Raw genomic sequence first — 24,492 nt, forward strand, 5'->3', positions numbered from 1 at the left:
GATTGGGGATATCGGACCATATATGAGATATTGAAGACAGAATTATTTGTGCATGAATTGGATATACTGTGTTTGGAAGACCTTGTAGTACATTCAGACAGAGATGCCCACTAGGGGAATCTTGGAGCTTCATTTGGGTGAATCTTGGAGTTTAATTTGATGTAGGCTTAGGAGCTGTTGACTTCTGGGGAAAGCACAGAGGAGAGGAAAAAGAGAAAATATGAAAATGATGCAACTCTACATGGTAGAAGTAAAAAAATCCCCTAAATACAGTTAGGAGATAGTCGGATATTTTGATGTGTGTGTTGTCAACCATACCCAAACATACATTTACACACATATATTTACACAAATACAGTATGTTCACACTTCAGTGCTTAATCATTGTATTTCCTCATATTTATTTAACTGGTATTTTGTTGTTGGAATTTATAGTTTCTGATCTTTTTGTTTTGTTTTGTTTTGTTTTTTTCGAGACATTTTCTGTGTATTTCGCTTTCTGGAATCGCTTTGAGACAGGTGTCTCAAGAGATCCCTGCTTGCTGAGTGCTGGATTAAGGCGTGCGAGGCATTTCTGATCTTTTTATTATTTCAAATTACTCTAAGATGCAAAGCCTTTTGATTACTTGTATATGTATGCATGGCTATTTCCTCATGATATCCAATAACTATAGAATTTAAGAGCAAATTGTGTGACAAATGTAAGACTTTGATCACTTTCTCAAGTGACATTCCAAATGTTAAGGGTTCTGGTGTCTTTCCTAGCAATCTCTGCTTCTCCACATGTTTAATAATTTAAAAATATTTAAATAATCATGACCATGTGAGAAGTCAAAAATAATGTTTTTATTATTATTTAACTTAATATATTTTGGCATTAATAAAACTAAATATTTTTATACATTCTACCAATAGCCTACTTGCCCTCCATCCATCCATCCATCCATCCATCCATCCATCCATCCCTTCCTTTTCTTTTTGCTTTCTTTCATTGCCTTTGTTTGGTTTATCAAAATACACACCTAGTTTCCTGTTATTTTTCTCTTTTTAGTTAGATATCTGTAAATTTTCTTTATCTTTTAAGGACACTAAAACATCTTTGATAAGCATGATGTGTATATTGTACAATTTGTTCCTTGTTTTCTAATAGAGAGAGAGAAGAGTCAGAGCAGGAACAAAACCAAGTAGCACTTTCTAATGATAGATCTTAGAATCTTTGTTAGACTTTTCAAAAGAATCTTAAGTAATGGTGGAGAAAAATTAAATCACTGATGTATTCCTTATCTACTTGAGATGTGCTGAGTTTCTACAGTTTCTACTTTTGCCTCAAGATAAATAATTTAGGGCTGGTGAGATAGCCCAATGAGTGAAGGTTTCTGCCACCATGCCTGATGACCTAAGTTTAGTCTCACCATGTCTCACGTGGTAGAAGAGAACCGACCCTTGGAAGTCCTCCAACCTCACATATGTACATGGCATGTCCATGCCCCACAATCAATAAACAAGCATCATTAACAATTAAGACTATATTGTTTATTGTATGGATTATAGAATTTTATTCATAATGTTGTATTCATTGAAAAAGCAGAAAATTTCATTATTTCTAGATCCTCAAGTTGATTTTGCATTTCTCTCATTTACAGAATATCAGGAACTTGCTCTAGCTTTTCTGTGCTTGTTTGTGAAAACACAGCTCTCTTTGTCTGTACTGGCCAATCCTGTAGCCTCTAGCCATGTTTGTCTACTTAAATATAAATTAATTAAAATTAAGGACAATTATCAATTTGGTTCCAACTACAATAGACCCAAGTGCTCAACAGTCACATGTGAATGTCACCATGTTGACACACAGATAACCTGCTCTGTTGCTGAGTTTTTGTTAACTTGACACAAGCCAGGGTCACTTGAGAAGAGGGAATCTCAACTGAGAAAATAACTCCATCAGATTAGCCTGTAGGCAAGTATATGGGACATTTCTTTGATTTATTGGTTGGTGTGGGAGCACCCTGTCCACTGTTGATGGTACTACCCCTGGGTAGGTGGTCCTGGGTGTTGTAATAAAGCAGGCTGAGCAGGCCATGGGAGCAAGCCAGTGTTCCTTCATGGCTTCTGCTTCAGTTTTTGCTTCTGGGTTCCTGCTTGAGTTTCTGCCCTGACTTCCCCTCACAGTAGAATATAAACTGTAAGCTGAAATAAAGCCTTCCCTCCCAAAGTTGCTTTTGGTCATGGTGTCTTATCACAGCAATTATCTATGCTAACTATCACAACTGCCAATCAGAACAGAAAGTTCTCCTGGGCAGTGTTGACCTAGCTCATCTGCTTTTAAGCAAACATAGAAGGTAACTTATTCATAACCTTCACCACTGGTCACTTCTGTCAGTTGTCAGATTATTTTAATAATAATGATAATGGTCATAATGGCAATAATAATAGATTGGAATATTGATAGCTAAGGACTCCAAGCACCTACTTCTCCCAGATGTTTATTGTTTGTGGCAAATGGTTTACCTAGACATATGCCTTTGTTCATGGATAAGCAAAACAAGAGGGACAAGCCCTCAGATCCCCCTGGTTTCTTTGATTATTCTCTGATAGATATTATACAGATTTGTTGTATGCCTTTAAATGAAAAAAAAAACAGGTTCAGAGAGGCAAAAAATGGACAGACAATAGACTGAAATTAAGACAAAACTGTAAGGAATAAAGAGAGAACCGAGTATGGTAAAGAAATATTGTAGCTAGAAAGATAAAGTACAGTTCTAATCTCAATTTTTTTATTATTTTAAAAACTGATGCTTTGAGAATTTCACACATATATATTTCATATGTATCATATATATATATATATATATGTATATAATCACACACACACATATATGAGGTAGAAGGGAATAAAATATTCCCATTATACAAACAAACAAGCAAAACAAAACTGATATTCAAGAAAAGGCTTGAGATGCCCCCACTGGATCCAGATGGCATCTGGATGAGATCAAAATTGAAGAAAACAAAAAAAAAAAAAAAAAAAACTGGAATGGATGACATCCAGGAGATGGTGAACCAACAGAGAAATGTCTTCTCCTGTGAACTCCAGAATATACATAAAGAAAACATTCCCAAAGAATATCAGACAGCATAAAATGGAATAACAGCTGGAACTGGAGGAACGTTGGAGTATGGAGGTGAGGGAGACCTACGTGTAACTTCAGGACTCAGTTTGTGCTTAATGTTTCCCAGCAAAGAAAAGCACCGGGTGGAAGTCAAGTGGAAACTCTGACTTGCTTTACTAACTTTCTGCTCCATGACAAAGAGTTCCTCAGACACAGTCACAGGGTGGATTTGTCCACTGTATGAAGTCATTAAAGGGCGAATAATGGCTTTCTCTAGTTGGCATCCCCAGGACAGGCTGGCTGTAAGGGGTCATTGCAGTTTGGGTCTCAAAGTGGCTCATGTTGTATTCTGTAGTTTAAGGATCAGGATTCAAGAGAAAGTGCTGTCTCTTTCTGCTTCGACTGTCGTCTCCAACTGTTTCCAAAGCATTTTTGCAACAGCTCTTTGGAGGGAAAAAAAAAAACGCTTTGGGTAGGGGTGCAAGTCGGGGGTGCCGTCTTGTGTAAGGATGATGGATCTCCCTGTTAGACCTGAATTGCACAATTCTGCATTTTTATCATTCTGATGACTATTGCTGGACTCAGGAAGCCTCTTTTTCTTGCCAGCTGTTTATACAAGCAAATCAGAGGCATGATACAATGCAGATGGCGATAACCTTTTGCCATACAGAATCCACGTCCAGTTTTGATTTGGCAGAATCCTTTGTCTCATTCAGTATTCTGAACACACCCCCCGAAAAAAATATGTAGCAGATGATGCAAACTCTTTCAGAAACACAAAAGAAAAATGCCAAACTTCTACCACATTCCACATCCATTACCACAGACCCATTTGGCTCTGAAGTCCTGGTATGAAAAACTGTTTTATTGAATTATGTTTTAATTCAGGAATAATAAGCCAGATAGATGAGGAGAGCTGTAAGTCATTTTCAGTAATACATCCTCCCTTGTCCATCTCTAATGCACATTCCAAACCCAGATCTTGTGTAACTCTTTGCCTGGACCACTAGTCCTGCCATTATTCTTGTTATCTTCAGCTTCATGTATTGACCTGCCAACAGAGCTGATGGCTCCTGGAAGTGCTGATCAGCGTCTCTGCAAAGAGAAAATAGCAGAATTGCAGCTTAAGGTTTTGTCTGTTTTTATTTTTTTAGATTTATTTATTTTTTCTCTGTGTATGAAGTGTTTGAGCTGCATGTGTTCCTGGTGCCTGTGGATGTCAGAAGAGGACATCAGATTCCCTGGAACTGGAGTTATAGAGGGTTTTGAGCCACCATGTGGGTGCTTAGAACTAAGCCTGGGTCCCCTGCAATAGCAACCAATGCTCCCACCCACCGAGCCTTCACTTTGCCTCCCACCCAGCTTAGAGTCTGTGTGTCTGATGGGCAGTGACTGTGGGAAGGATGTGCTGAAGTCCATGCAGACATGGAGGAAAGGCCTGGAGTCAACTGAGGCTGACATTCCAGGAAAGGATGTGTTTATAATGGAAGGCACAAAAAGAAAATTAAATGTTATATCATTTTAAATATTTTCTATTCATTGAACTATTCATATATTTATACAATGTTTATTGACCATATCCACCATCTATTACCTCTGTCTGACTCCACCTAGAATATTTTCTGTATAAATAGTACACGTTTACACACTTACATTCCTACTACTTACTCCAGACCAACTCATTCCAGTATCCTAGAGTTTCCCCACTTGCTTCATTGAACAAACATTTATGAGCACATACTTAACACATACACTGCTCATGATAGCATGATTGAAAGTACCACAATGAAAAAAGAATTCTGGTTTTCTCTTTCCCCTTTCATCATTGCTCTCAGGTTTTCAGTGTCTTGCTTACAGTTAGCTGCCATGACCTCGTCAACCGGTCACTCAAAATGACCATGGGCATTGTGGAGTGTTTCTGTGGAGATGTGATTGCGACTTCTGAACAGAACTAGAGTCTATGTCTATCTCCATCTTTGCTCTTCACTAGGTTGCAGACACAACCCACTGCCTCCCGGAGGGCTGGAACAAAGCCTTTCCCTCCGAACACAGAAAAATAGAAGTTTACAAACAAATTACCTCATGACATTCTAAACAGATAATTGAGCTTTTCCCCAGGAACAGTATTGAACAATACATGTGTTCATATGGGTGTTTCAGTCCATTCCAATTATTGTGTTTGTTTGTAGAACTTTAATGTATATATACTACTAATGTAAACACACACCCATATGTATACATTAAACTTGAGAAACTTAAGTGCATTCAATTTCTTATCTTCATCCATACCCAAGCTGCCCTTCATTGGCCTGCAGAAGGAGTTTTACAGCTGTCCCTGGTTTCTTTGATTTGTCTTTGCTAGTGCTCAGGCCTCTCTGTTTTCTGTATGAGAAGCCTCAACCTATGTTGTACATTTCCTGCCCTTGGACAGAAATTCAAACACTTTCTTCACAAGTTTCTGGCACCTTCTAGTAGATAATGGTATTTAGAGACCGCATCCAGCTCATTTTTACCAGGATAGTCTTCGATTGATTGATTGTATTGATTGATTGATTGATTGTGTGTGTGTGTGTGTGTGTGTGTGTGTGTGTGTGTGTGTGTGTTTAGGATCAATTTCTAGAAGTGAAATTACTGGGTCAAACAGAATTTAGAGAAAAATTTCATGAGCTGATTCTCAAGCTCAGCTGGCGAAGGAAACATTTAAGTCTAACCACAAATACTTTAAAAAAGAAAAAAGATGGTTAAAACTTCCTTTCAAAGTATAAAAAAGAATGTAAAGCAATAGCACCCCAAGCTATGTGGTTATTAACCAAGAACAGAAAGACAGAGAATAAAACAGAAAGGAGAGGATCCATCAGTGAATGAGTGGGGGAAATAATTCTCTACTTGAACAAAAATGAAGGTAGTCTCTACTGTTCCCTAAAGTAAAACAAAACTTAAAGATTTTTAAAATAACAATTTTAGTGAGACACATAGGCGAGTATTTGAGTAGGTTTAGGGTGGGGAGGAGGCAGAAATCTCGGAGGCTTTCTCCTGAGCACAGGAAGAGCTGCTCTTTATCAGCCAATGTAGCCTAAGAGTGTTCTCTAGACTCAGATACCAAGGAATTTAAATAGCCTGCCCACAGTGGACCTCACGGGAGAAGACCACACTTGCAATTGAAATGCCCTTACCCTCGAAATGCCCAACTGCCACTCCGAACACCCTCGAGCTGTGCAGCAAAGTCACCTTCTCCTGTCATCCCTGCACCTCATCTCTCACCCTGTAAATGTGTGGAGGGGCCCAGGTCCAAATGAGATTCCCTACTCACCTCCCAAGGTACCAGGGAGTCCCACTGGGATGAGAAACTGTGTGTTGAGACAAAACATTTTCTTACTGGCTGGTGATGGCTTTTTTTTTTTTTTTTTTTTTTTTTTGGTTTTTCGAGACAGGGTTTCTCTGTGTAGCTTTGCGCCTTTCCTGGAGCTCACTTGGTAGCCCAGGCTGGCCTCGAACTCACAGCGATCCGCCTGGCTCTGCCTCCCGAGTGCTGGGATTAAAGGCGTGCGCCACCAACGCCCGGCTGGTGATGGCTTTTAAAACTCTATCTTACTAATGCTGAACAGAATGTATATTCGTGGATATTTCTTCACATTGTTTTGGGGGTGGAGCCCAGGTGTGGGTCATACTAGCCATGTGCTCTACCCCTAGCCCAGAACTTTTTCTTTGTTATACCTTTCTGCTTGATGAGGAAACAAGGCTGGCCATCTAGAGGCATCCAAGAAAACTCAAAACTAGAAGTTTCTGGTACTTCCCCTTTGAAAACTGAATCATGTTTAGAATTCCTCCCCTTTCCTCCTTTTGCAAAGCTGCCTGAGGAATGTTCATCCCTCAGGTCTCTGAGCTTCTATTTTCTGAGTTGTACAATGGCCTCATTCAGGTCATGCCCCCACCCTGAATATCCAAATGGAAGAGGATCTGTGATTCTCAGGGCCTCAAGAGATGTCTGTCTGTCATCTCCTCTGGGACTCGATTGGGTGTGGAGACAGATTGGTACAGACTTCAGGGTCTCACACAAGAGCATAACGTCTCCTTTCTCCAGTCTTTTTCCCTCCCCTTCTCCCCAGAGGCTCTTGTCTGGGGATTAGAAAAGTCCCACACTTGTCGTTCAGTCATGCCAGACCACTTGTCCTTCATCAAGTGGACAGCTTTTTAAACTGTAAGATCCAAGACCATGAAGGCTGCTGATTGAGGGCCTGGTGTGTAGCTGAGGAATGTCTATTAGCATTGTGTGTCCTGTTCTGTCACACACACAGCCTTCTGTGCCTGACTTTCTAGGCTCCCATCTGATCTGGCTTGCCGTACGGGGCTTGATTCTTGGGGCCTGTGGTGACGTACTTAAACACCTCTTCTCAAACTGCTGGCCCTCTAGGTGGTTTCTGGGGTCATTTTCAGATTGACTTTCTGTACATTCGGGTTTGGCTGCTTTATTGCAGCTCACAGGAGCTAAGTTTAGGTAAGAATAATTCAATTATAAGCAGCATCCACTGAGTATCTAGTGATAGACTTCATACAGATGTTGGTCTTAACATCTGAAAACAATCTAGACCAGCTCGTGAATCTACTCCCTAAAGTAAATGGAATCGAATTTATCCTTCCGACCGTACCTTATTTTAATTTTGACAAATGTAGGGTATAATTGTTGCTGTTCTGGCCCACTTTCTAGAAAATGGGCAGTGGCTCTCCCCTTATTGCCTAATAAACCAGGCTGCCTTCTAAGTAAGATCTTGCTAGAAAATGTATCCTGGCACTTCCAAGCCTTTCCCACAAAATTTTGACGAAAAGCCACAATAGAAATTTGGATGACAATGCTAGATCCACACCTGGAGTTCTTGTGCCTTTGAGGTTTGACATTGTAAAGCATCTCTGGCAATGGAGTGTTAAAAGCTTCATCTGTGCTTCTGTCCAGGGCGAAGGAACTACACACACATCGTAAAACAAAATGACCTGTCCTAAAACAATAAAGCTCAAATGTCAGGGTTAGTGAATCCATGTTTTCTCATGAAGATAGAATGCTGCCAAAACCTGCTGATTTTATGCGAATCTGGGTGGTCCAAAAAGACGAAGTATTGGATCAATTCTACATTTTTGAAGGAGTAGTGGAAAAACAAATATAGGAAGAAGGTCAGCCATCATAAACCCTGGAAAAGGCACTTTCTGATAAATTTTTCTAGTGAGGCTGGGGGTGGTTTCGATAGAGAGAGAGGTGCAATGTAGATGCATAGGACTCAGGGTTGGTTCATGTTTCCGGGACTGGAGAACCGATAGGTTAGCTTCACAGGAAGTGGCGATTATTGAATCAATGTCATTCTGTAAGCCCTTGTTCTTCATTGGCAAGCTCTGTGGCGATGAGGATGAGGGTGACGTGGTTATAGCAATGATGATGATGATAACACATTTTACATGGTTTTGAGGCTCATTTCGCGTCTGCGAGGCCGTGGCAGATCCCAGTCTCTGCCTGTTTCTGTTTTTCTCTCGCTGACCCGTGTGAACGGCATCTCTCAGGTGCTGCCTTAGCCAGATAAGCAGAGGGGCTGGCGCCACTTACACTCGGCTCTTCCCTGTGTCCTTACAGCAAATCCTTCGTCACTCGAGAGAAAACTCCACCAAAGTCATATTTCTCATCACCGATGGCTATTCCAACGGCGGAGACCCCAGACCCATCGCAGCGTCGCTGCGGGACTTTGGAGTGGAGATCTTCACGTTCGGGATTTGGCAGGGGAATATCCGGGAACTCAATGACATGGCCTCCACCCCGAAGGAGGAACACTGCTACCTGCTTCACAGTTTTGAAGAATTTGAGGCTTTAGCTCGCAGGGCATTGCATGAAGGTAACGGAAGTTAATAGCATTACGGGTACACCTTGAAATGTTGCTGCTGTTGTTGTCTGGTTTTGGTTTTGGTTTTGTTTCTCTCTCTTGTTGCATGAAGAAGAATGATTTCACACTCTCACCGTGCTCTTGGTGGAGCACGAGGCTTGTGAGCGCTTTGGGTGTCCTAACATACTCTGAACTGCCCAGAGAGGGCATCCCGACCTGGCAGCAACCTTGTTTTATTTGTTTCTTAACAGCTGTGCTGAATTTTCCCTAGATCGTCCATATGTTCCCACCTAGATCCATGGGATGAATTGAGGTGTGTTTGGAGGCCACACACAGAGTGGGAAGCCTTGACTGAGATCGCATTTACAGCTATCTGGACAGATGAAGTAAACATTCTGAGACATGAGCATTGAACCTCACCAGAATGTTTCCAGAAATACGTGGGGAGATAGGGCACTAAACACTTAACACATACTTCTTGCCCTGACAACTCGGAGATAAATCGCTTTTGTCGTAAGAACGTCAGTTCTAAAAGGGGAGAAAAATGAGCAAACGCGTTCATGGGAGTCCTTGACGAACCGCATATGAGGATGTTTAGATGTACGGTTCTCAGTTAGATGGACTTGCCTATTGTAATTTGAACCAGGAGAAAAGAATGCAGACTGTGAGGAGTTGACAGGATATTTAGCCATGTGCCAAACTGGGCATGATCCTGGCAGGTACTCAAGTGAGAAATTTGGCCTAAGGTGGGAATCATAGCAATGGATTCCAAGCACCCGGTGAGGCTCAAAAAACAAACAAACAAACCAAAACAACCAGGTTAGCCCTGGTGGAATTCCAGGAGAAGAGCTTCCAGTGGACTCTCGGGCTACTGCTGTGGGTCTAGCAAAAGGATTAATTAGACTCTCTGGGTAGGGTGGGGGTACTAGTTAAGCTTATTGGGGGTAAGAATCTTAGAAATGGAGAGGAACTTAGAGCAGGGCTTGGAAGTGGGGAGGGGGTGAGTGTGGGGAGCAAAACCAGGCTTAGGTTTAAATCCTAGGCCTGTAACTGAAGTTTAATTTTTAAGAGCTAAGTCATAAAAATTCAGAACTCTTGGATTTAGATCCTTGTTTCATCATCTACTAAGTGAGTGATTTGGGGATGAATTATCTGTCTTTTGACACTTCTCGGGTTTCTGGCCAGTGGAATAGGGAATGAAAGGAGTCTTACTTCACAGGCTTGATACAAGACTCAAGTAGTTAAGGCACAAAAGGCAACTAGAAAATTGTTGATGGGGCATGCAAGATGGATCACTGGGTAAAAGGTGCTTGCTGCTAAGATGGACAACCTGGGTTTGATCCCCAGGACCCACACGGTGAAAAGAGGGAACCAATGTATGCCCACATATGCACACTATATAGATGCAATAAGAAGAAAATTACTAATGGCATGTTTAAGGGCTCAATAACCACTTCTTCCGCTATCAATTACTCATTAAATATAAATGCTAATGGGTCATTTGTTATTAACTGCTTCAGGCAATCAAGTATGGGCTTCTACCTTCTCCTCTTTCAAAACAGGAATTATGTAATAATAGGTACCCTGGTTTTCTCAAAAGGATGGAATCTCTACATTTGACCAAGGCTGCAGTGTCTAGTACATGGCCAGAAGTAACTGACGCTTCCTTTCTTTCTCCCTTTTTAGAGCAAGTGACGTGCTAGCTGGGGAAGCAGGGAGGTTATAGTTGGGGACACTAGTGGGTGTTACTAGATGGTATATTATATAGTGGGTGTTACTAGATGGTATATTATATAGTGGGTGTCACTAGATGGTATATTATATAGTGGGTGTTACTAGATGAGAGTGTGAAGTTAGGGATGCTGTGATCTATAGATGTTGTACCAAATGAATCTCTAGTCCAGTTGTTTCTCTCTGTCTTATGGGACCAGTGACTAAAGTGAGTTAGTGAAGGAATCAGGGCAGACAGGGCTGTCAAGGTAAAGGTGTTTAACTGTCACACACTGGACTTACAAGGCACCACATGTATTACACTAAACTCACATCTAGAGCGTGTCATACTTTGGTTGACTCTCCAGGGTTGGTAAGAAGAATCTCTGCTTTCACTGAAAAGATATAATGGCATCAGAGGTGGGTCTGATGTCCTCTCCTCCATATTCTTCAGTTTGGATGGATCCGCTTTCAGCCCCCAGACCCTCTGTGTTTCTGAACACTCTTAGTAGCCCCAGATTGCAGCATAGATTTCCACTTAATCCTCTCCTGGGCCCGAATGCTACCATACCAACTTCGATAGCCAGGCTTTCCTTGCTCCCTAAGGTCTTCTGTTGCAAACAAACCTCTGGTGCAGTTTCTCAGAACTAATTCCCAGGGACCACAGTGCAAACCTTTCACCCACAGCATTGCTGCTGAGCTGGAGTTTTAATGTGGCGCCTAGTTTTTCTGATCTCCTTTCCTGGAGACGGAGCCTTCCCCTAACTTTTGTCCCTAGCTGCTGAACAAACTCAGCGTAAGTTCAGATGTTTCCTATTTGAGTCCATCTCTCATCTCTTTCCCAGATCTTCATCTGCAGACTGTCTGCTTTGCCAACAGTCACCCACTTGCATTCTTACTAGGGGCCCATCCCTGAATCTGGACTTAGCAGCCTGACCCGAGCGCTGGAATTCAGGCTAAGATCTCTTAACTTCTTCAGCTGAAGATGTAGACTTACCACTTGCTCCATTCGAGGCCATCCATCCTAGCTCAGTAATCTGCAGCCTTAACTCTGCCTTCAGTCTGTTTCTGAATGGCTCTGCTCAGGGATTCCTGGCATGCTTTCTATCAGCTCTTGGCTCAAATACTCAGAACTGTCTCTTTCTGTATAACATGTGTTCCTATACTTAAAACTAAGAAGCAGACTGGATGATGGTTGTGTTATTTAGCTTATGTGGTGATGCTCGTGAATCAGATGACTACAGACATGATGCTATTTATTCTAGAGACAGTAGCCCTCAGTCGGCAGCACCCTTCCACAGTGGTCAGGATTGCGGTTTTATTTCTAACTTGAACAGGATTTGGCAAGTCTGGCTACTGCTGCCTGACCTCATTCAGAGGTCAGGGAATGCTGCTGTTGGAAGCCAGAGGAATGACCTGAAGGACCAAGGGTGTTGATTACCTGCTGCATCTGGAGCATTCATTCTGCGGTGCTCCATTTCTGCATGACCCTGCATGGCCTGGACCACTTAGGATAAAGTCCCAGACTGAAATAACTGAATTGGCCAAAGCTAGCCCCCAGAGTGCATTCCTGCAAACAACACATATCCATGTGTGGGTGGAGGGAGGGAAGAGTGGAAAATCAGACAGCTTAGAAGAGCTATTTTTTCTCCATCTTGCTCTTTATCTGTAATGACTAGAGAATGTAACAATCAACTGTTATTTTTTTTTAATTGCCTTATATCTTATGTCCCTGGTAGATCTACCTTCTGGGAGTTTTATCCAAGAGGATATGGCCCACTGCTCTTATCTCTGTGAAGCTGGAAAAGACTGCTGTGACCGAATGGCCAGCTGCAAATGTGGGACACACACAGGTCAATTTGAATGCGTCTGTGAGAAGGGCTATTACGGAAAAGGTCTACAGTATGAATGCACAGGTGAGTCTCTGGTTTGAGTCTGACTACATCAGTCATCGGTTGCTGCGTAACAAATGAGCCTGAAACTCTATAGCTTTGAAAGTGTTGATGGTTGCTCACCTGAGTTTACTAGGCAACTCCTTTGGTCCCAGCTATCCTGCCATCAGCTATGAGGTGGTTAGGATCTTAAGTGCATTCTCCGAGACGTTTTAGAGTTGGCTGACTGTGGACTGATCTAAAACGACTTCTTCTGGGACATGGGAATCTGTCTTATATGAGGAACTGGTGCTGGGAGCAGACAGACAGGCTGAAGAATGAGAGCTTGCAAGGTCTCAGAACTTGGAGGGAGAGATTTGAGGTCTTCTATCTGTAGTCACTCTGTCTTCTAGGTGCCTGAAGCTAAACTATGCCTCAGTCTATTGGATCAAAGCCAGTGGGTTTCTGGTTCCTGGTCTACAGATAGTTGTCAGATTATCACAAAACCAGCAGAATGCACCCTATGGCCTTGTAGCTTGTCACAAGACTCCCCAAAAGGAAATGAAAAGGTTCTGAACATGTCGTCACAGAAACATAGAACTCACTCCATTGACATTTGTAATTTTCCTTCTCCACATGTTCTAAAAAGACCTTAACAGTCAATAATGAGATGTTCTCAGGAATCTTGTAGGCTGCATTATATTTTAGATATGATTAATATTTATAAGTAGTCTGCAGTTTTTCTGTATTGGATTGTGTCCTTGCTTATACTGATTTTAACTTAAAACAGTAGCTTCCAGATGTCTATGATGTGTTTGGAAAACTGTAACCCCATGGAACTTGTTTCCCCCCACATCGGAGCAGGGCTCAGCTTTCCTCTGTACTACAAGGTTGCCCCGCTGGGTTTTCTTTTAATTCCTGTAACATTATCTTGCTCTGATGTTTGGGTGGGAGGCCTGGGCTGCATCACAGACCCATGGAGCTCCCCTCCGTACCTGCCATTCTTCTTCTGCTCTTTCTCCCTCCCTCCAGTACCTCTGTGTCACTGTCTAACCCTCCTTTATTCTTGTTCCTCATCTTACTTCCCTTTGTATCTGCTCTCTCCCCTGGCTCTGATGCCATATGGCAGCCACATCCTTGCCAGGTCTGACCATCCGTGTTCACCCAGCAGACCTGCTACTTTCTTGGCCCTCTTCCCACCCCACCCAGCAGGCTTCCCTACTTAAGCAGAAAGGGGAGAAAGATCAACCCAATGGCCTCCCAGCTGGCACAGAGCCTCCTCTTGATTTTCCCCTTCTCTCAAATCTTCCCACACTCTCATCAACAGCCCAGCTTGGCACTCTCCACAGCACCCCTTCCTCCCCTCCCCCCTCCCGTCCTAACCTACCGAACACAGGCAGAAAACCCTATTTTCCTTGCTTGATGCTGTGTGGTCGTCATGCCTGCCTTCCGTGTGGTCCTAGCCTGCACTGTTTCCTGCCAACAGACGGCTGTCATCACTGTGTGGCTGCCCGGCAGCATCGCTCACTATCGGCCATAGTCCCAGGTTGCTTCAGGGCACTAGAATTTTGCATCCCACAAGATCAGCTGCAAGAAGAAAGAGGTGGTAGTTCACAACCCTCTCTCCCCACTGGAAACTAAATGCCGAAAGGAACAAGAGTCCACCACATGTAGGAGGTTGGGTGCCATTGGAGTGTCCACAAAGGGGGTTGGAGGCCTTCTGTTGTTCTTTCCGGCCAAGCTCATGCACGGAAGGATTAGTTTTCCTCCCATTCTCCTGAATTAGCAAGCCTCCATTTGATGCTTTCTGACAGACGAGACCGAAGTCAGATATGGTTACACTGGTGTGAATGTGCACAGATATGGTTACACTGGTGTGAATGTGCACATCATCATCCTCAGCTGCTGGTTTTAAGAGCTGGGGGAAAGCAGCATTGGAACTCCGAGATCACACACTGTGACTCTGCATCGTTGGAGGGGAGCACTTGTGGCTGGCCGCTTTGGCCCAAGAGGAAAAAAAAAAAAGGAGAGAAAATCAACAGCATCCTTCCTACAGCATAAAGACTCCATGCCAGACCTGTCTTCCCAAAAGGCAGGGAGAAATATTAGGGCTATAGTATCCAGTACTGAATCCTCAAGAGCACGGAGTGCCTTTTAGAATCTATTTTGTTAACAAATATTATGGAGCAGTCTGTTCAACAAGGAACCCAAATCCATGCTCATTGCCTTTGGAGCTACGCCCAAATCACACAGGTCAATTTGTAACTACAAACGGCAATCGATGCCATCAAGTACAAATGTCCTTGGTACGAAGCACAGGTTCTAGGGAAGGCTGAAACACTCCACTAAGATGAAGGAGTACCTAGGAGTACCTAGGCTCCCACTGTGCACAAGGGAGAGGATGCCAATATCCATTCGAAGTGTTAGAATGCTTAGTGCATTCCCTCACAGAAACATTGCCTTTTGGAAGCCAGCCATCCCTTTTCGGAGCCAGAAGCAACCTTAGAGATGATCTATTTTAAACCTCTCATTTTTCAAGAGGAAATTGAGGCCTTGGAAAGATGAACATTTGCTCAGGATGACACATCTAGCCATCAACAGGACACAGAAAGCAACTCAAGACACTGTTCTCCAAGTTCTGTATCACTTCTTAGCTGTCATGCTGCAGATTTTCCCAGTCTTTGAAAATAATCTCTTGTGCATCTTGCTTTTTTGAGACCAGAAATATGGAACCATGCTCAAAATATTGAAAGACATAGAAGGATCTGGCTTAAGTTAAACCTCCGCTAATTACTGTCAGGTCCAAAGGAAACTCTATTTCTGCAAATTCTGGTTAGACAAAAGCCAGCATTCCTCAGGAACTTGTGAAGCCTGTTCCCCTCTACCAAAAGATAAGACTTTGGACAAGTTAATCTCTTCTGACTCTCAGAGTTTTTTTTCCTGCAAAATGGGCTTGATTACGGACACACACATGTACATGCACATACATGCGCGCGCGCGCGCACGCGCGCACACACACACACACACACACAGAGAGGCACATGTATGTCTATGCATACAGTTATATTGATATCATATATATATGGACACACATGTAGATATGAACATAGACTGTGTGTGTGTGTGTGTGTGTATGTGTGTGTGTGCACACACACGCACGCGCACATGCATAGACTGTGGAATTAGTTGAGAAAATAAAGAAATACATTGCTTTCATTTCTAACTCTATTGCTGGTCTTACAGTCTTCATCCTTGACCTCCCCCACAACAGGCATTTGGATTTTCATGATGATGACGACAATGTTGATGATGAAAGTGACAACATAATAACTGATAACAATAAGAAGTAGTAAGAACTAAATGTGAGACACCTTTCCAAACACTGGTATATACCAACTCGTTTAAGTATGGTCATCTCAAGCATGACCCATTTTAGAGATGAAGAATTAAAAAGTTGAGAGGTCAAATAACTTGGCCACTTAGTTAATAGAGCTGAGGTATGAACCCAAGTTATCTGGCTGCAGTATCTCTTTTCTAGTTCTAATAATAGACATTTAACAAATACACTCAAATTAAAAACATAATGTCAAAGTGGACATGATGTCACATGTTTATAATCTTAGCACTTGAGGGGCTAGGCTAGGAGGGTCATGGGTTCAAAGCCAGGCTAGGCTAAATAGCAACATTGATCCCATATACATATGTAATATTAAATTTTAAGTTAATTTATTCTCAATGATATTACCATTATTTGATCTTTTCAATTTACAAAATAGCAGCTTCATATGGTTCAACCAAGAACCAGAAATAAAAAAAGAACAGAATGAGTTATAGAAAAATCCCAGCCTGGACACCACACATCCTTGCTTAGCAGTATTAAACTACAGCCCCTTCACAGGATAAGCTAAAACTCCATAGCATACTTGCATGATTTGAGGCCTCTTTTGCCTTTGATCTAAATGTCAGAAGGCTTACACTGTCCTCTGAATTCTACGCTATCTCAGTTCTCAGCCTCAGTCTTCGGTTCCGTTTCCGGAAGAGTAACTGTTGACTCTGTTCCCACTTCATCACACTGATGGGCAATGACTTCCTGACTTGTTCTGGATTTCCAACAGCTTTTCTTCAGACCCCGAAATAAATGCTCAAAAGAAAATGGCGTAGACCACTTACCTCGTGTACTAGTCAATTTCCACATGGCTGGAACAAAACAGATACCATGACAGAAAGCAACTTAAAGGAGGAATGGGCATTTCCTCCTCCTGCTTGAGTGGATTCAGCCCACCAGTTCCATAACAGCAGGAAGTTGAGGCAGCTGCCACAGGGCATCACAGTCAGGAAGCAGAGAGCAATGAATGCTGGGCCTCCCTCCCTTTCACCTGCTCACTCAGTCCGGGACCTCAGCTCGTGAAGTGGTACACTCTGCGCTTAGGGTGGCCTCTCTACCTCAACTTACCTAGCCCAGAAATTCCATCACAGACATCTCAGGAGGTTTGTTTCCATGGTGATTATAAATCCCATTAAATCAAAAATGAAGACTAATCATAACATCTAACACGTACAAAGCCTCACTAGGTTCAATCTCCAGCTTAAAAAAAAAAAGTCCTGGAAAAAGGAAGTGGGTAAAAACTTAACTTTGATATCAGACTGTTCTGGATGAAACTCACAATTGAAACCTCAGACAACTCTATTTTTTTTTTCCAAGCCTGCCTCACCGCCACAGAATTCCCTGCCAAAAGCATGTGCCACAACACGTTTGTTTTTTGTTTTTGTTTTTTACAATGTGGTTGATATATTTGAAATAAAAACATTTACATTTGGTTGACCCTGCCAACAATAAATTAAATGCAACATATAACTGATTTGCTAGAATAGCCATTTTAAGATGGACAGATCATCAAATCAGTTTCAAACAGCCAGGGAACTCTTGTAAATCCAAGTGGTTGCAGCTGTTCTGGGTTCCCCAGGAGAGGATTGAGAGATGTGGAAGTACAGGGCCAAGAGGCATCTTGAGGACACTGCTTCTTCCAGAGACTGACTCTTTCAGTCAATGTAGAAGGAACCAGCTGAAGTTGTACCTCCAAGGATGAGGCCCCTACATAACTTGAACAAAGTCCTAGCTATATTATATTTCCTCAAAGGAAGATACCATTCAGAAATTGAAATGTGCAAATATTTATATAAAAATGTCTTGTTATACATGTACCTAAATACATGTAACTTCCCACCCCCACTCTGCACACATACACACACACACACACACACACACACACACACACACAGGGCACGCCTGTATAGATATTATGTCATTCCTTTGGAAAGAGAGGACAAAGAATTCTAGAAATTCTTGCATAGAAACAAAAACATTTGGAAATCTTGTCCTCTGAGCAGAACTTAGCTATTCCCCCCTCCCACCCACCAAAAGGATCCCCAGTGGTACCTAGTGATGGATTTATAAGGTGTAAGGAATGTGTGCAATGAATTCCTCTTTGCTCTTTATGGGGGAACATTGTTAGTGTGTAGACATGGCTTCCTGTCAGCTCAAAGAAGTTTGAGCAGGCTGGTTTGCTCTGATTTCCACTCAGTGAGGTGAGTGATCAGCCCTGAGGGTGTTTTCCAGTCAATCACAATGCTATAGCATTAAAATTAGACCACGAGTATGTATAAGTATGTATTAGTCCCCTTTTTGTTGCTGTGATGAAATACCATGACCATAAACGTCTTACAGAAGAAACAATTTACTTTGGCTTATGGTTCCAGACTTCACAATGTGGGCTTCAGGGAAACATGGCAGTCAGGGGCTATCTTTATCCATATACAGGAAGTGGGGGGGGCAGGAAGTGGGACAAGGCAACGCTATAAAACCCCAAAGCCTGTCCTCCAGTGACAAACTTGTAGCAAGCTGTACCTATCTTCCTGAAGAACTCATAACCTCTGCAAACAGCGCCACCAACTGGCAGCCAAGTGTAATGCATGAATCTATGAGGACATTCTCATTCAAACCACCACAGATGGGATGTATCATAAAACTCTAATGACAATGTAATTTACTCTGTAGAAATAATCATAAGAATATATCCAGCAGCCTAAAGCTTTCAAGGAAAGAAACTGCAACCAATAATTCTGCTTTTACTTGTAAAACATGACTTCCCTTCCCCAGCCCCACTGCAAGGGTTCTTTCCATTTATAATGACAAGGGGATAAGGAAAAAAACATTTAAAATCTGCTAAGCCATGCTGTCAACATTTTGGATCATGTGTCAAAATATTGAACATCTGTGTATCCCTGATTAATCTCCAAGTATCTGACTAAAGTTACTCCACAGGATTTTGAAGGAGAGCAATAACAGTGTGTTGATGTTTTAAGACAGATACTGCATCACTCTCAAATACAGCTACAGAAATTCAGGCAGTGTAGGCAATTTGATTCTGTTACCAGGGTTTTTAGAGGAAAATCCCAGGGCCTGGCATAATGGTAAAAAGCAGAGGGTAGTTTGGTATGTCTATATTGGGAAAAGGAATGGATTAAGGGACACACTGGACCCTAAATCCACATTCAGGGTACAGATGTATGTTTAGATAGAGGAAGAATTGAGACAGGACAAGAAGAGTGCATAATTAAGCAATCCTGGTCCAAGTGTGATCTCTCTGATCATTGTCTCAGCTCCAGTCCTGTAAGGAGAGGAAGTCCTTACTGCTTGGGGGGACAAGAAGGTTCTCCGGAGATGATTATTTATGCTCTAGGGCACAGTCTGAGTCTCCTGAGAACTGCCCTTGCAGCCTGTCTATCCTGGGAGGAAGCCAGGGACTCCAGGGGAGGACTGAAGACAATGTCTTATCTTTGTGCCATTGGCCAGAGCAAAGGAGATTAATAGACACAAAATGAAGGCGCCAAGCGCAGGCTTCCACACTGCTTTTAGGGGGCCCGAATGAGTGGTTGATGAGTCCCAGCAACAGCAGCCTCCAAGGGGATGTTTCAGCTGCTCAGCACGCTCATCACTGGGCAAGCACATTTTCCAGCACAGGAACCTTGCCTTGTTTCTGTTCTTCCTTCTACCACATACCTCTAATCTGGGTGTCCCAAGCCCTTCCACAATTACAGCACCGTGCTTCACTGCCACCAGAGCTGTTGCGAAGACCTTCGTTTTTTCTGTTAAAGATGGTCAGGACTCCACGAACTGTCTTCGAAACCCTATGCGTATACATGTTTGACCAACTCCAGGGCACCCCGAGACAGGACCCTTCCCAACTGTCAGATTATTCTGAGGTTGAGACCCCTCCACTGGGGTGAGACACAGTCACCACCCTGCAGTAGGGTAGAAACTAGGTGAACTTCCCACCACCCAAGGGTACTTGTATTTTTCTTTGGGCCTCCCACTCACAGAAAAACAACACAGAGACTTATTGTTAATTATGAAAGCTTGGCCTTAGCTTAGGCTTGTTTTTAACTAGCTCTTATGACTTAACCCATTGCTATTAATCTGCATTCCGTATCCTGCTTCTTCCGTGTCTTCTGGTGACTCCCATGCACCTAGATTCTCCTCCTCTTTCTTTCTCTCCCTGGAAACCCCACCTATACCTCCTGACTAGCTGTTGGCCGTTCAGCTTTTTAGTATAGCAACCAGAGCAAATACATCTCCACACAGTGTACAAATATCCCACAACACCCAAGTGCTGGCTTGCCTGGTTTGGGCTGTTGTGCGTCCTTCTGGAAAAGTAAATAGCCTTGCCCAGCCGCTCTCACTTTGTTTGTGTGTCTCTCTGTGTGACAGTGGGAATATTTTCTTTCCACCATTGTGAATATACATTAAAATTCAATTTTAAATGTTCTATAACAAAAATTGCTGCTTGGTTGGATTACCACTATTATTTGTACATGATTTTCTATATATACATTTTGACTATAAGGATATTGTTAGAAATTCATCCCTTAGTGAAGTTGATGATTAATGTATACATGGATTTTGTTTTTATTACTCAATGTTGGTTTTTTCTTTAAAAACATGACATTAACTTCATTTCTCTGAAAAAGTCTTAATGGATTTTAGCATTGAAAATGTCCTTCATATAAATATATAATTGGGACTTGAAAGAGTTTGTTATTGACCTTGGGAGTCACAATAGTGCCCCAAGCCAGGTCCAGCCACAGTCCTCAGTCAGCCACTAAAAGAGCAGAGTTGAACGTGGAAAGCTGAAAAAGGAAGAGGGACAGAGAGATCCAACCATCCCCACCAGTCAGTCTTTAGACCCTGAAGCGGGGTGAAAGTTCAAACAGAGGACCAAGGATGTGCACATCCAAGCAGTCACAGCCAGCATGTGGTCCTGCCCACCACAGACCGCCGTGATCTGGGCTTCAGTCTCATGCTGCAAGGCAATCTAACACGTTGTTAAAATCATGTGGTCTCTTTTTGGGGAGACAAGTTTCCCCTCTGGCTGGCACCTTCTTCTCCCAGCATGAGATTCCTGGGCAAATTCCCATTTCTCTAGTGTCTATTGTTTTAACGGTCTGATAATCCGATTGAGACCCAAGTGTCTCTGGGGAGTATCTTCATTTCTGCCAGGCTCATTACAAGCTGTGTTATGTTACTGGGTCTGAATTCTTGGAGTTCCTTCCAACTTACATGCCAAAGGTGACATCAGTTATCTGTCATCAAAAAAGTGCTATTAACGGCTTATCAGCTGATAATTCCTTTGGGTCCCTTTTCAACTTTATTCAAACTAAAAAAAAAAAAAAAAAAAAGGAAATCATTTAACTTGCAAAAGGAGCTGGTACTGTTCTCATTGGCAACGTGTCCTCATTTTCCGAGAAGGCTCCAATGGGTTTTTATGAAATGTACTACTAGGCTGCTTGTTGGTGTCAGTCTCGCCAGGTAAGTCCTGGAGTTCTTCTGTGCAGCATAGTTCCTGAGGAGGAGGGGCTCCTTCCAGGGGCCTTGGTTATTGATTCATGAAGGGTTTGTACAGTGGCCATCTGCTACGGTAACCGGGAAGGGATTGGCCAACAGTGAGTGATTTCACCCTTTAGCTCAGTTTTGAAAAGGTGACTTGTTGAACATTCTTTGATGGAACAGTGAGCCAGGCAGCAAAGAGCAATGTCTATAGTATGGAGGAATGGACCACGAGAAATCTCCATTTGAGTGAAGTGCCTTGACGATTAGGGCGAGTTTGCTACGGGCACTTTCATAGGTGGCTTTAGTTTTCAACTTGGCATACCTGGGGAGAGGGAACCTCAGGTCAGGACTTGCTTCCATCTAATTGGCCTGTGGGCATGTCTGTGGAGGTATTTTCTTGATTGCTCATTGATATAGGAGGGCCCAGCCCACCGTGGGCAGTGCCATCCCTAAGCAGGTGGGCCTGGGCTAAATAAAGAAACTACCTTAGCCGAATGTGAGCTTAGAAGCTAGCTAGTAAGCAACATTCCTCCTTGGTGGTCTCTGCTTTAGTTTCCAACTCCAGATTCCTGCTTTGAGCTTGGGAACTCTTGTTCTGACTTCAAAATATGACGGGCTGTAACCTGTAAGCTAAAATATACCCTTTTATCCCCCAAGTTGATTTTGGTCAGTTTTTTTTTTTTTTTTTTTTTTTTTTTTTTTTAATCAGATCAACAGAAAGCATTCTAGACCATGCAGTTTACTGGCATGTAATGCATGCCATGAGAATAATAGTCCAGACTGGCTGGTGTGCTGCTCTGGGGGGTTAGTGTGAGCCACTGTGCATTCACTTAATTTTCAGTTGTTACAGTTTTGGTCATGCAAACCAAGGCAGTCCTATTTGAATGAAGTTTAGTCTTCATTCGAAAGTTGAGTCAAGGGCTCTGGGCTGCAGCTCTGCTGTGTCATGTTACAGAATTCCACGGCTAATAGTTTGTGATTCCTGGACCATGCCTGTGAAAATCCCTGATGGAGAGGAGCTCCATTTCTAGGCTTTTATTAATGGCCCTCCCTCCGTAGGAAGTACGCATTTCTTTTGAAAAATTGTAGACAGAGCAAAAGGTCGTAGATGGGAGTTCAAGTGGAAACTGGGATAGATTGTTGGGGGCATGGGGTTTATTAGAAGAATTATTAATGTTATAAACAAATAAACAACAGTATGATGGGGTCTCGGAAGAGCGTGCAGGCCCCAACACCAAAGTCAAAATGGAGAAAACTCTGAAGAGAAGAAATTGGGTCCCATGTGGCAGAAGTGATGGTCTCTTTTACCTTTCTGAGGATGGAGGAAGTTTGAAAGCACATGGCTGTCTCCAGGCTCTGATTCCCAGACAAGACTCAGGGAAGGAGGTGGGAAGAGGAGGTGTGACCCCAATACCCAGGCTGATGTAAATCCTAACACTTGGGGTCAGTCAGCTAGAGTTGACTTGACTTGAGTAACAGGTAACATCTTAGTAGAGGCACCTGTGGGTATCTGTGAGCTGGGAAGGACGGCTGCTGTGGTACTGTGGCCTGAGCAGCGCTGGATTCCAACATCACACTTTTATATCCCAGTCTCGGTTTTAGAAAGAAATAGAGGAATAATATTGTGGGACAAGGGTGTGGAGGGGGATACACAAAGGATATTGGTTGTCCACTTTTTCTGACTTCTACACTGGACAGAGATGACTATGAGGGCGGGCCTCCCCTTCTCCAGGGAGAGGCTGCTTTTGGCTTCTGCGGCACAGACTGGCTTCAGCACTTTTCACATCAGGAGGATGTTGAGTCCAAGTAGCCTTCTAGGCAGTATTGGTTAGTTTTAGAATTTTGAAAACAACTTTTGTGAATAAAATTATAACATTAAAATAAAAATTTAGACCAGGTGGTGGTGGCGCGAGCCTTTAATCAGCACTCAGTAGGCAGAAGCAGGCATATCTGAGTTCCAGGCCAGCCTCTACAGAGCCAGCTCCAGGACAACCAGGGATATACAGAGAAACCTTATCTCGAAATGTCCCCCACCAAAAAAACCTCAGGAAGACAGTTATGAAACACTAAATGTACATCGTTAAGTTGAACATAAATGTTTTATGACCTTAGAAGCAACCATAGGTTTTATTATGTGATTAACCTTTTAAAATATGTCATTGTACATGCTTTAACATGAAAAGATGTTGTATATTTCATGACAGTTCTGGCCAGCAGACACAGAACGATTGAGAAATGACAATTACTTACATGATAGCAACATCCTGAATAACCATTGTTTTGAATCCTCGGCACAAACATTTTTAGGGACTTAGTTGAAAGCTGCTAGATTTGGAGAAAAACAGTGCACAGAGACCAGGTCAGAGGGCAAGAGAGATTTAAAAGGGGTTGTTTTGAGGGTGAGTTTCAGTCCCTAGAAAAAGCTAAACCTATTTTGGAGTAAAATCTAAGCCATTGAGGGGGCAAAGGACCGCCTTTGGGAGAGTTTTGCTGTGCAGGAGGTAGCTAGCGAAAATCCCCTCCTCCCTTTATTTTAAAGGTAACTCAAGGAGATACTGAAATGGATCATTGAAGAGCGAATATGTAGTTGATAGCAAAGCATCCTTGGTTTAGCATCAGTTGGTTTCCTGCTGTGATAAAATACCAAGTCCAAAAGCAACTTCAGGTGGGGGTGGGGGTGTTATTTTGGCTGAAGTTCAGGGGTAATAGAGTCCACAATGGTGAAGAAAGTATGGCATGAGGGTGGGAGCAGGAAGCTGGCCCACCACACTTCCGTCCACTGTCGGGAAGCAGCAAGCATGGCCAGACTCTAAACCATCAAAGCCCGCCCCAGGCTCCACAGCCATCCCAAACAGCCTTGTCAGCTGGGCACTGAGAACACATTAACCTGTAGAGGATGTTTCTCATTTAAACCACCACCCCACTAATAATTCTTCTAATAAGCTCCACACAGGCTGCCTCAGTGTCCCCGGAGAGCTTCTGCAGACAGTTGTGGAAAGCTGCTTGCAGGTAGTGTCTCAGGCATGTCTGTTAGGAGGGTGTGAACATGGATGCTC

The 24,492-nt window shown here is 42.8% G+C and overlaps 1 protein-coding gene across 1 annotated transcript in view; it reads left to right on the forward strand.

The window, feature by feature from the left end:
• Svep1 (sushi, von Willebrand factor type A, EGF and pentraxin domain containing 1) overlaps nucleotides 1–24,492 on the forward strand; it is a 177,029-nt gene that overhangs the window by 19,023 nt on the left and 133,514 nt on the right. The window contains 2 exon segments of the mRNA XM_028857786.2: nucleotides 8,725–8,980; nucleotides 12,418–12,594. Of these exon segments, the coding sequence (XP_028713619.1) occupies nucleotides 8,725–8,980; nucleotides 12,418–12,594 (433 nt within the window).

This window comes from Peromyscus leucopus, chromosome 2 (genome assembly GCF_004664715.2).
Source record: "Peromyscus leucopus breed LL Stock chromosome 2, UCI_PerLeu_2.1, whole genome shotgun sequence".
NCBI classification, from domain to species: domain Eukaryota; kingdom Metazoa; phylum Chordata; class Mammalia; order Rodentia; family Cricetidae; genus Peromyscus; species Peromyscus leucopus.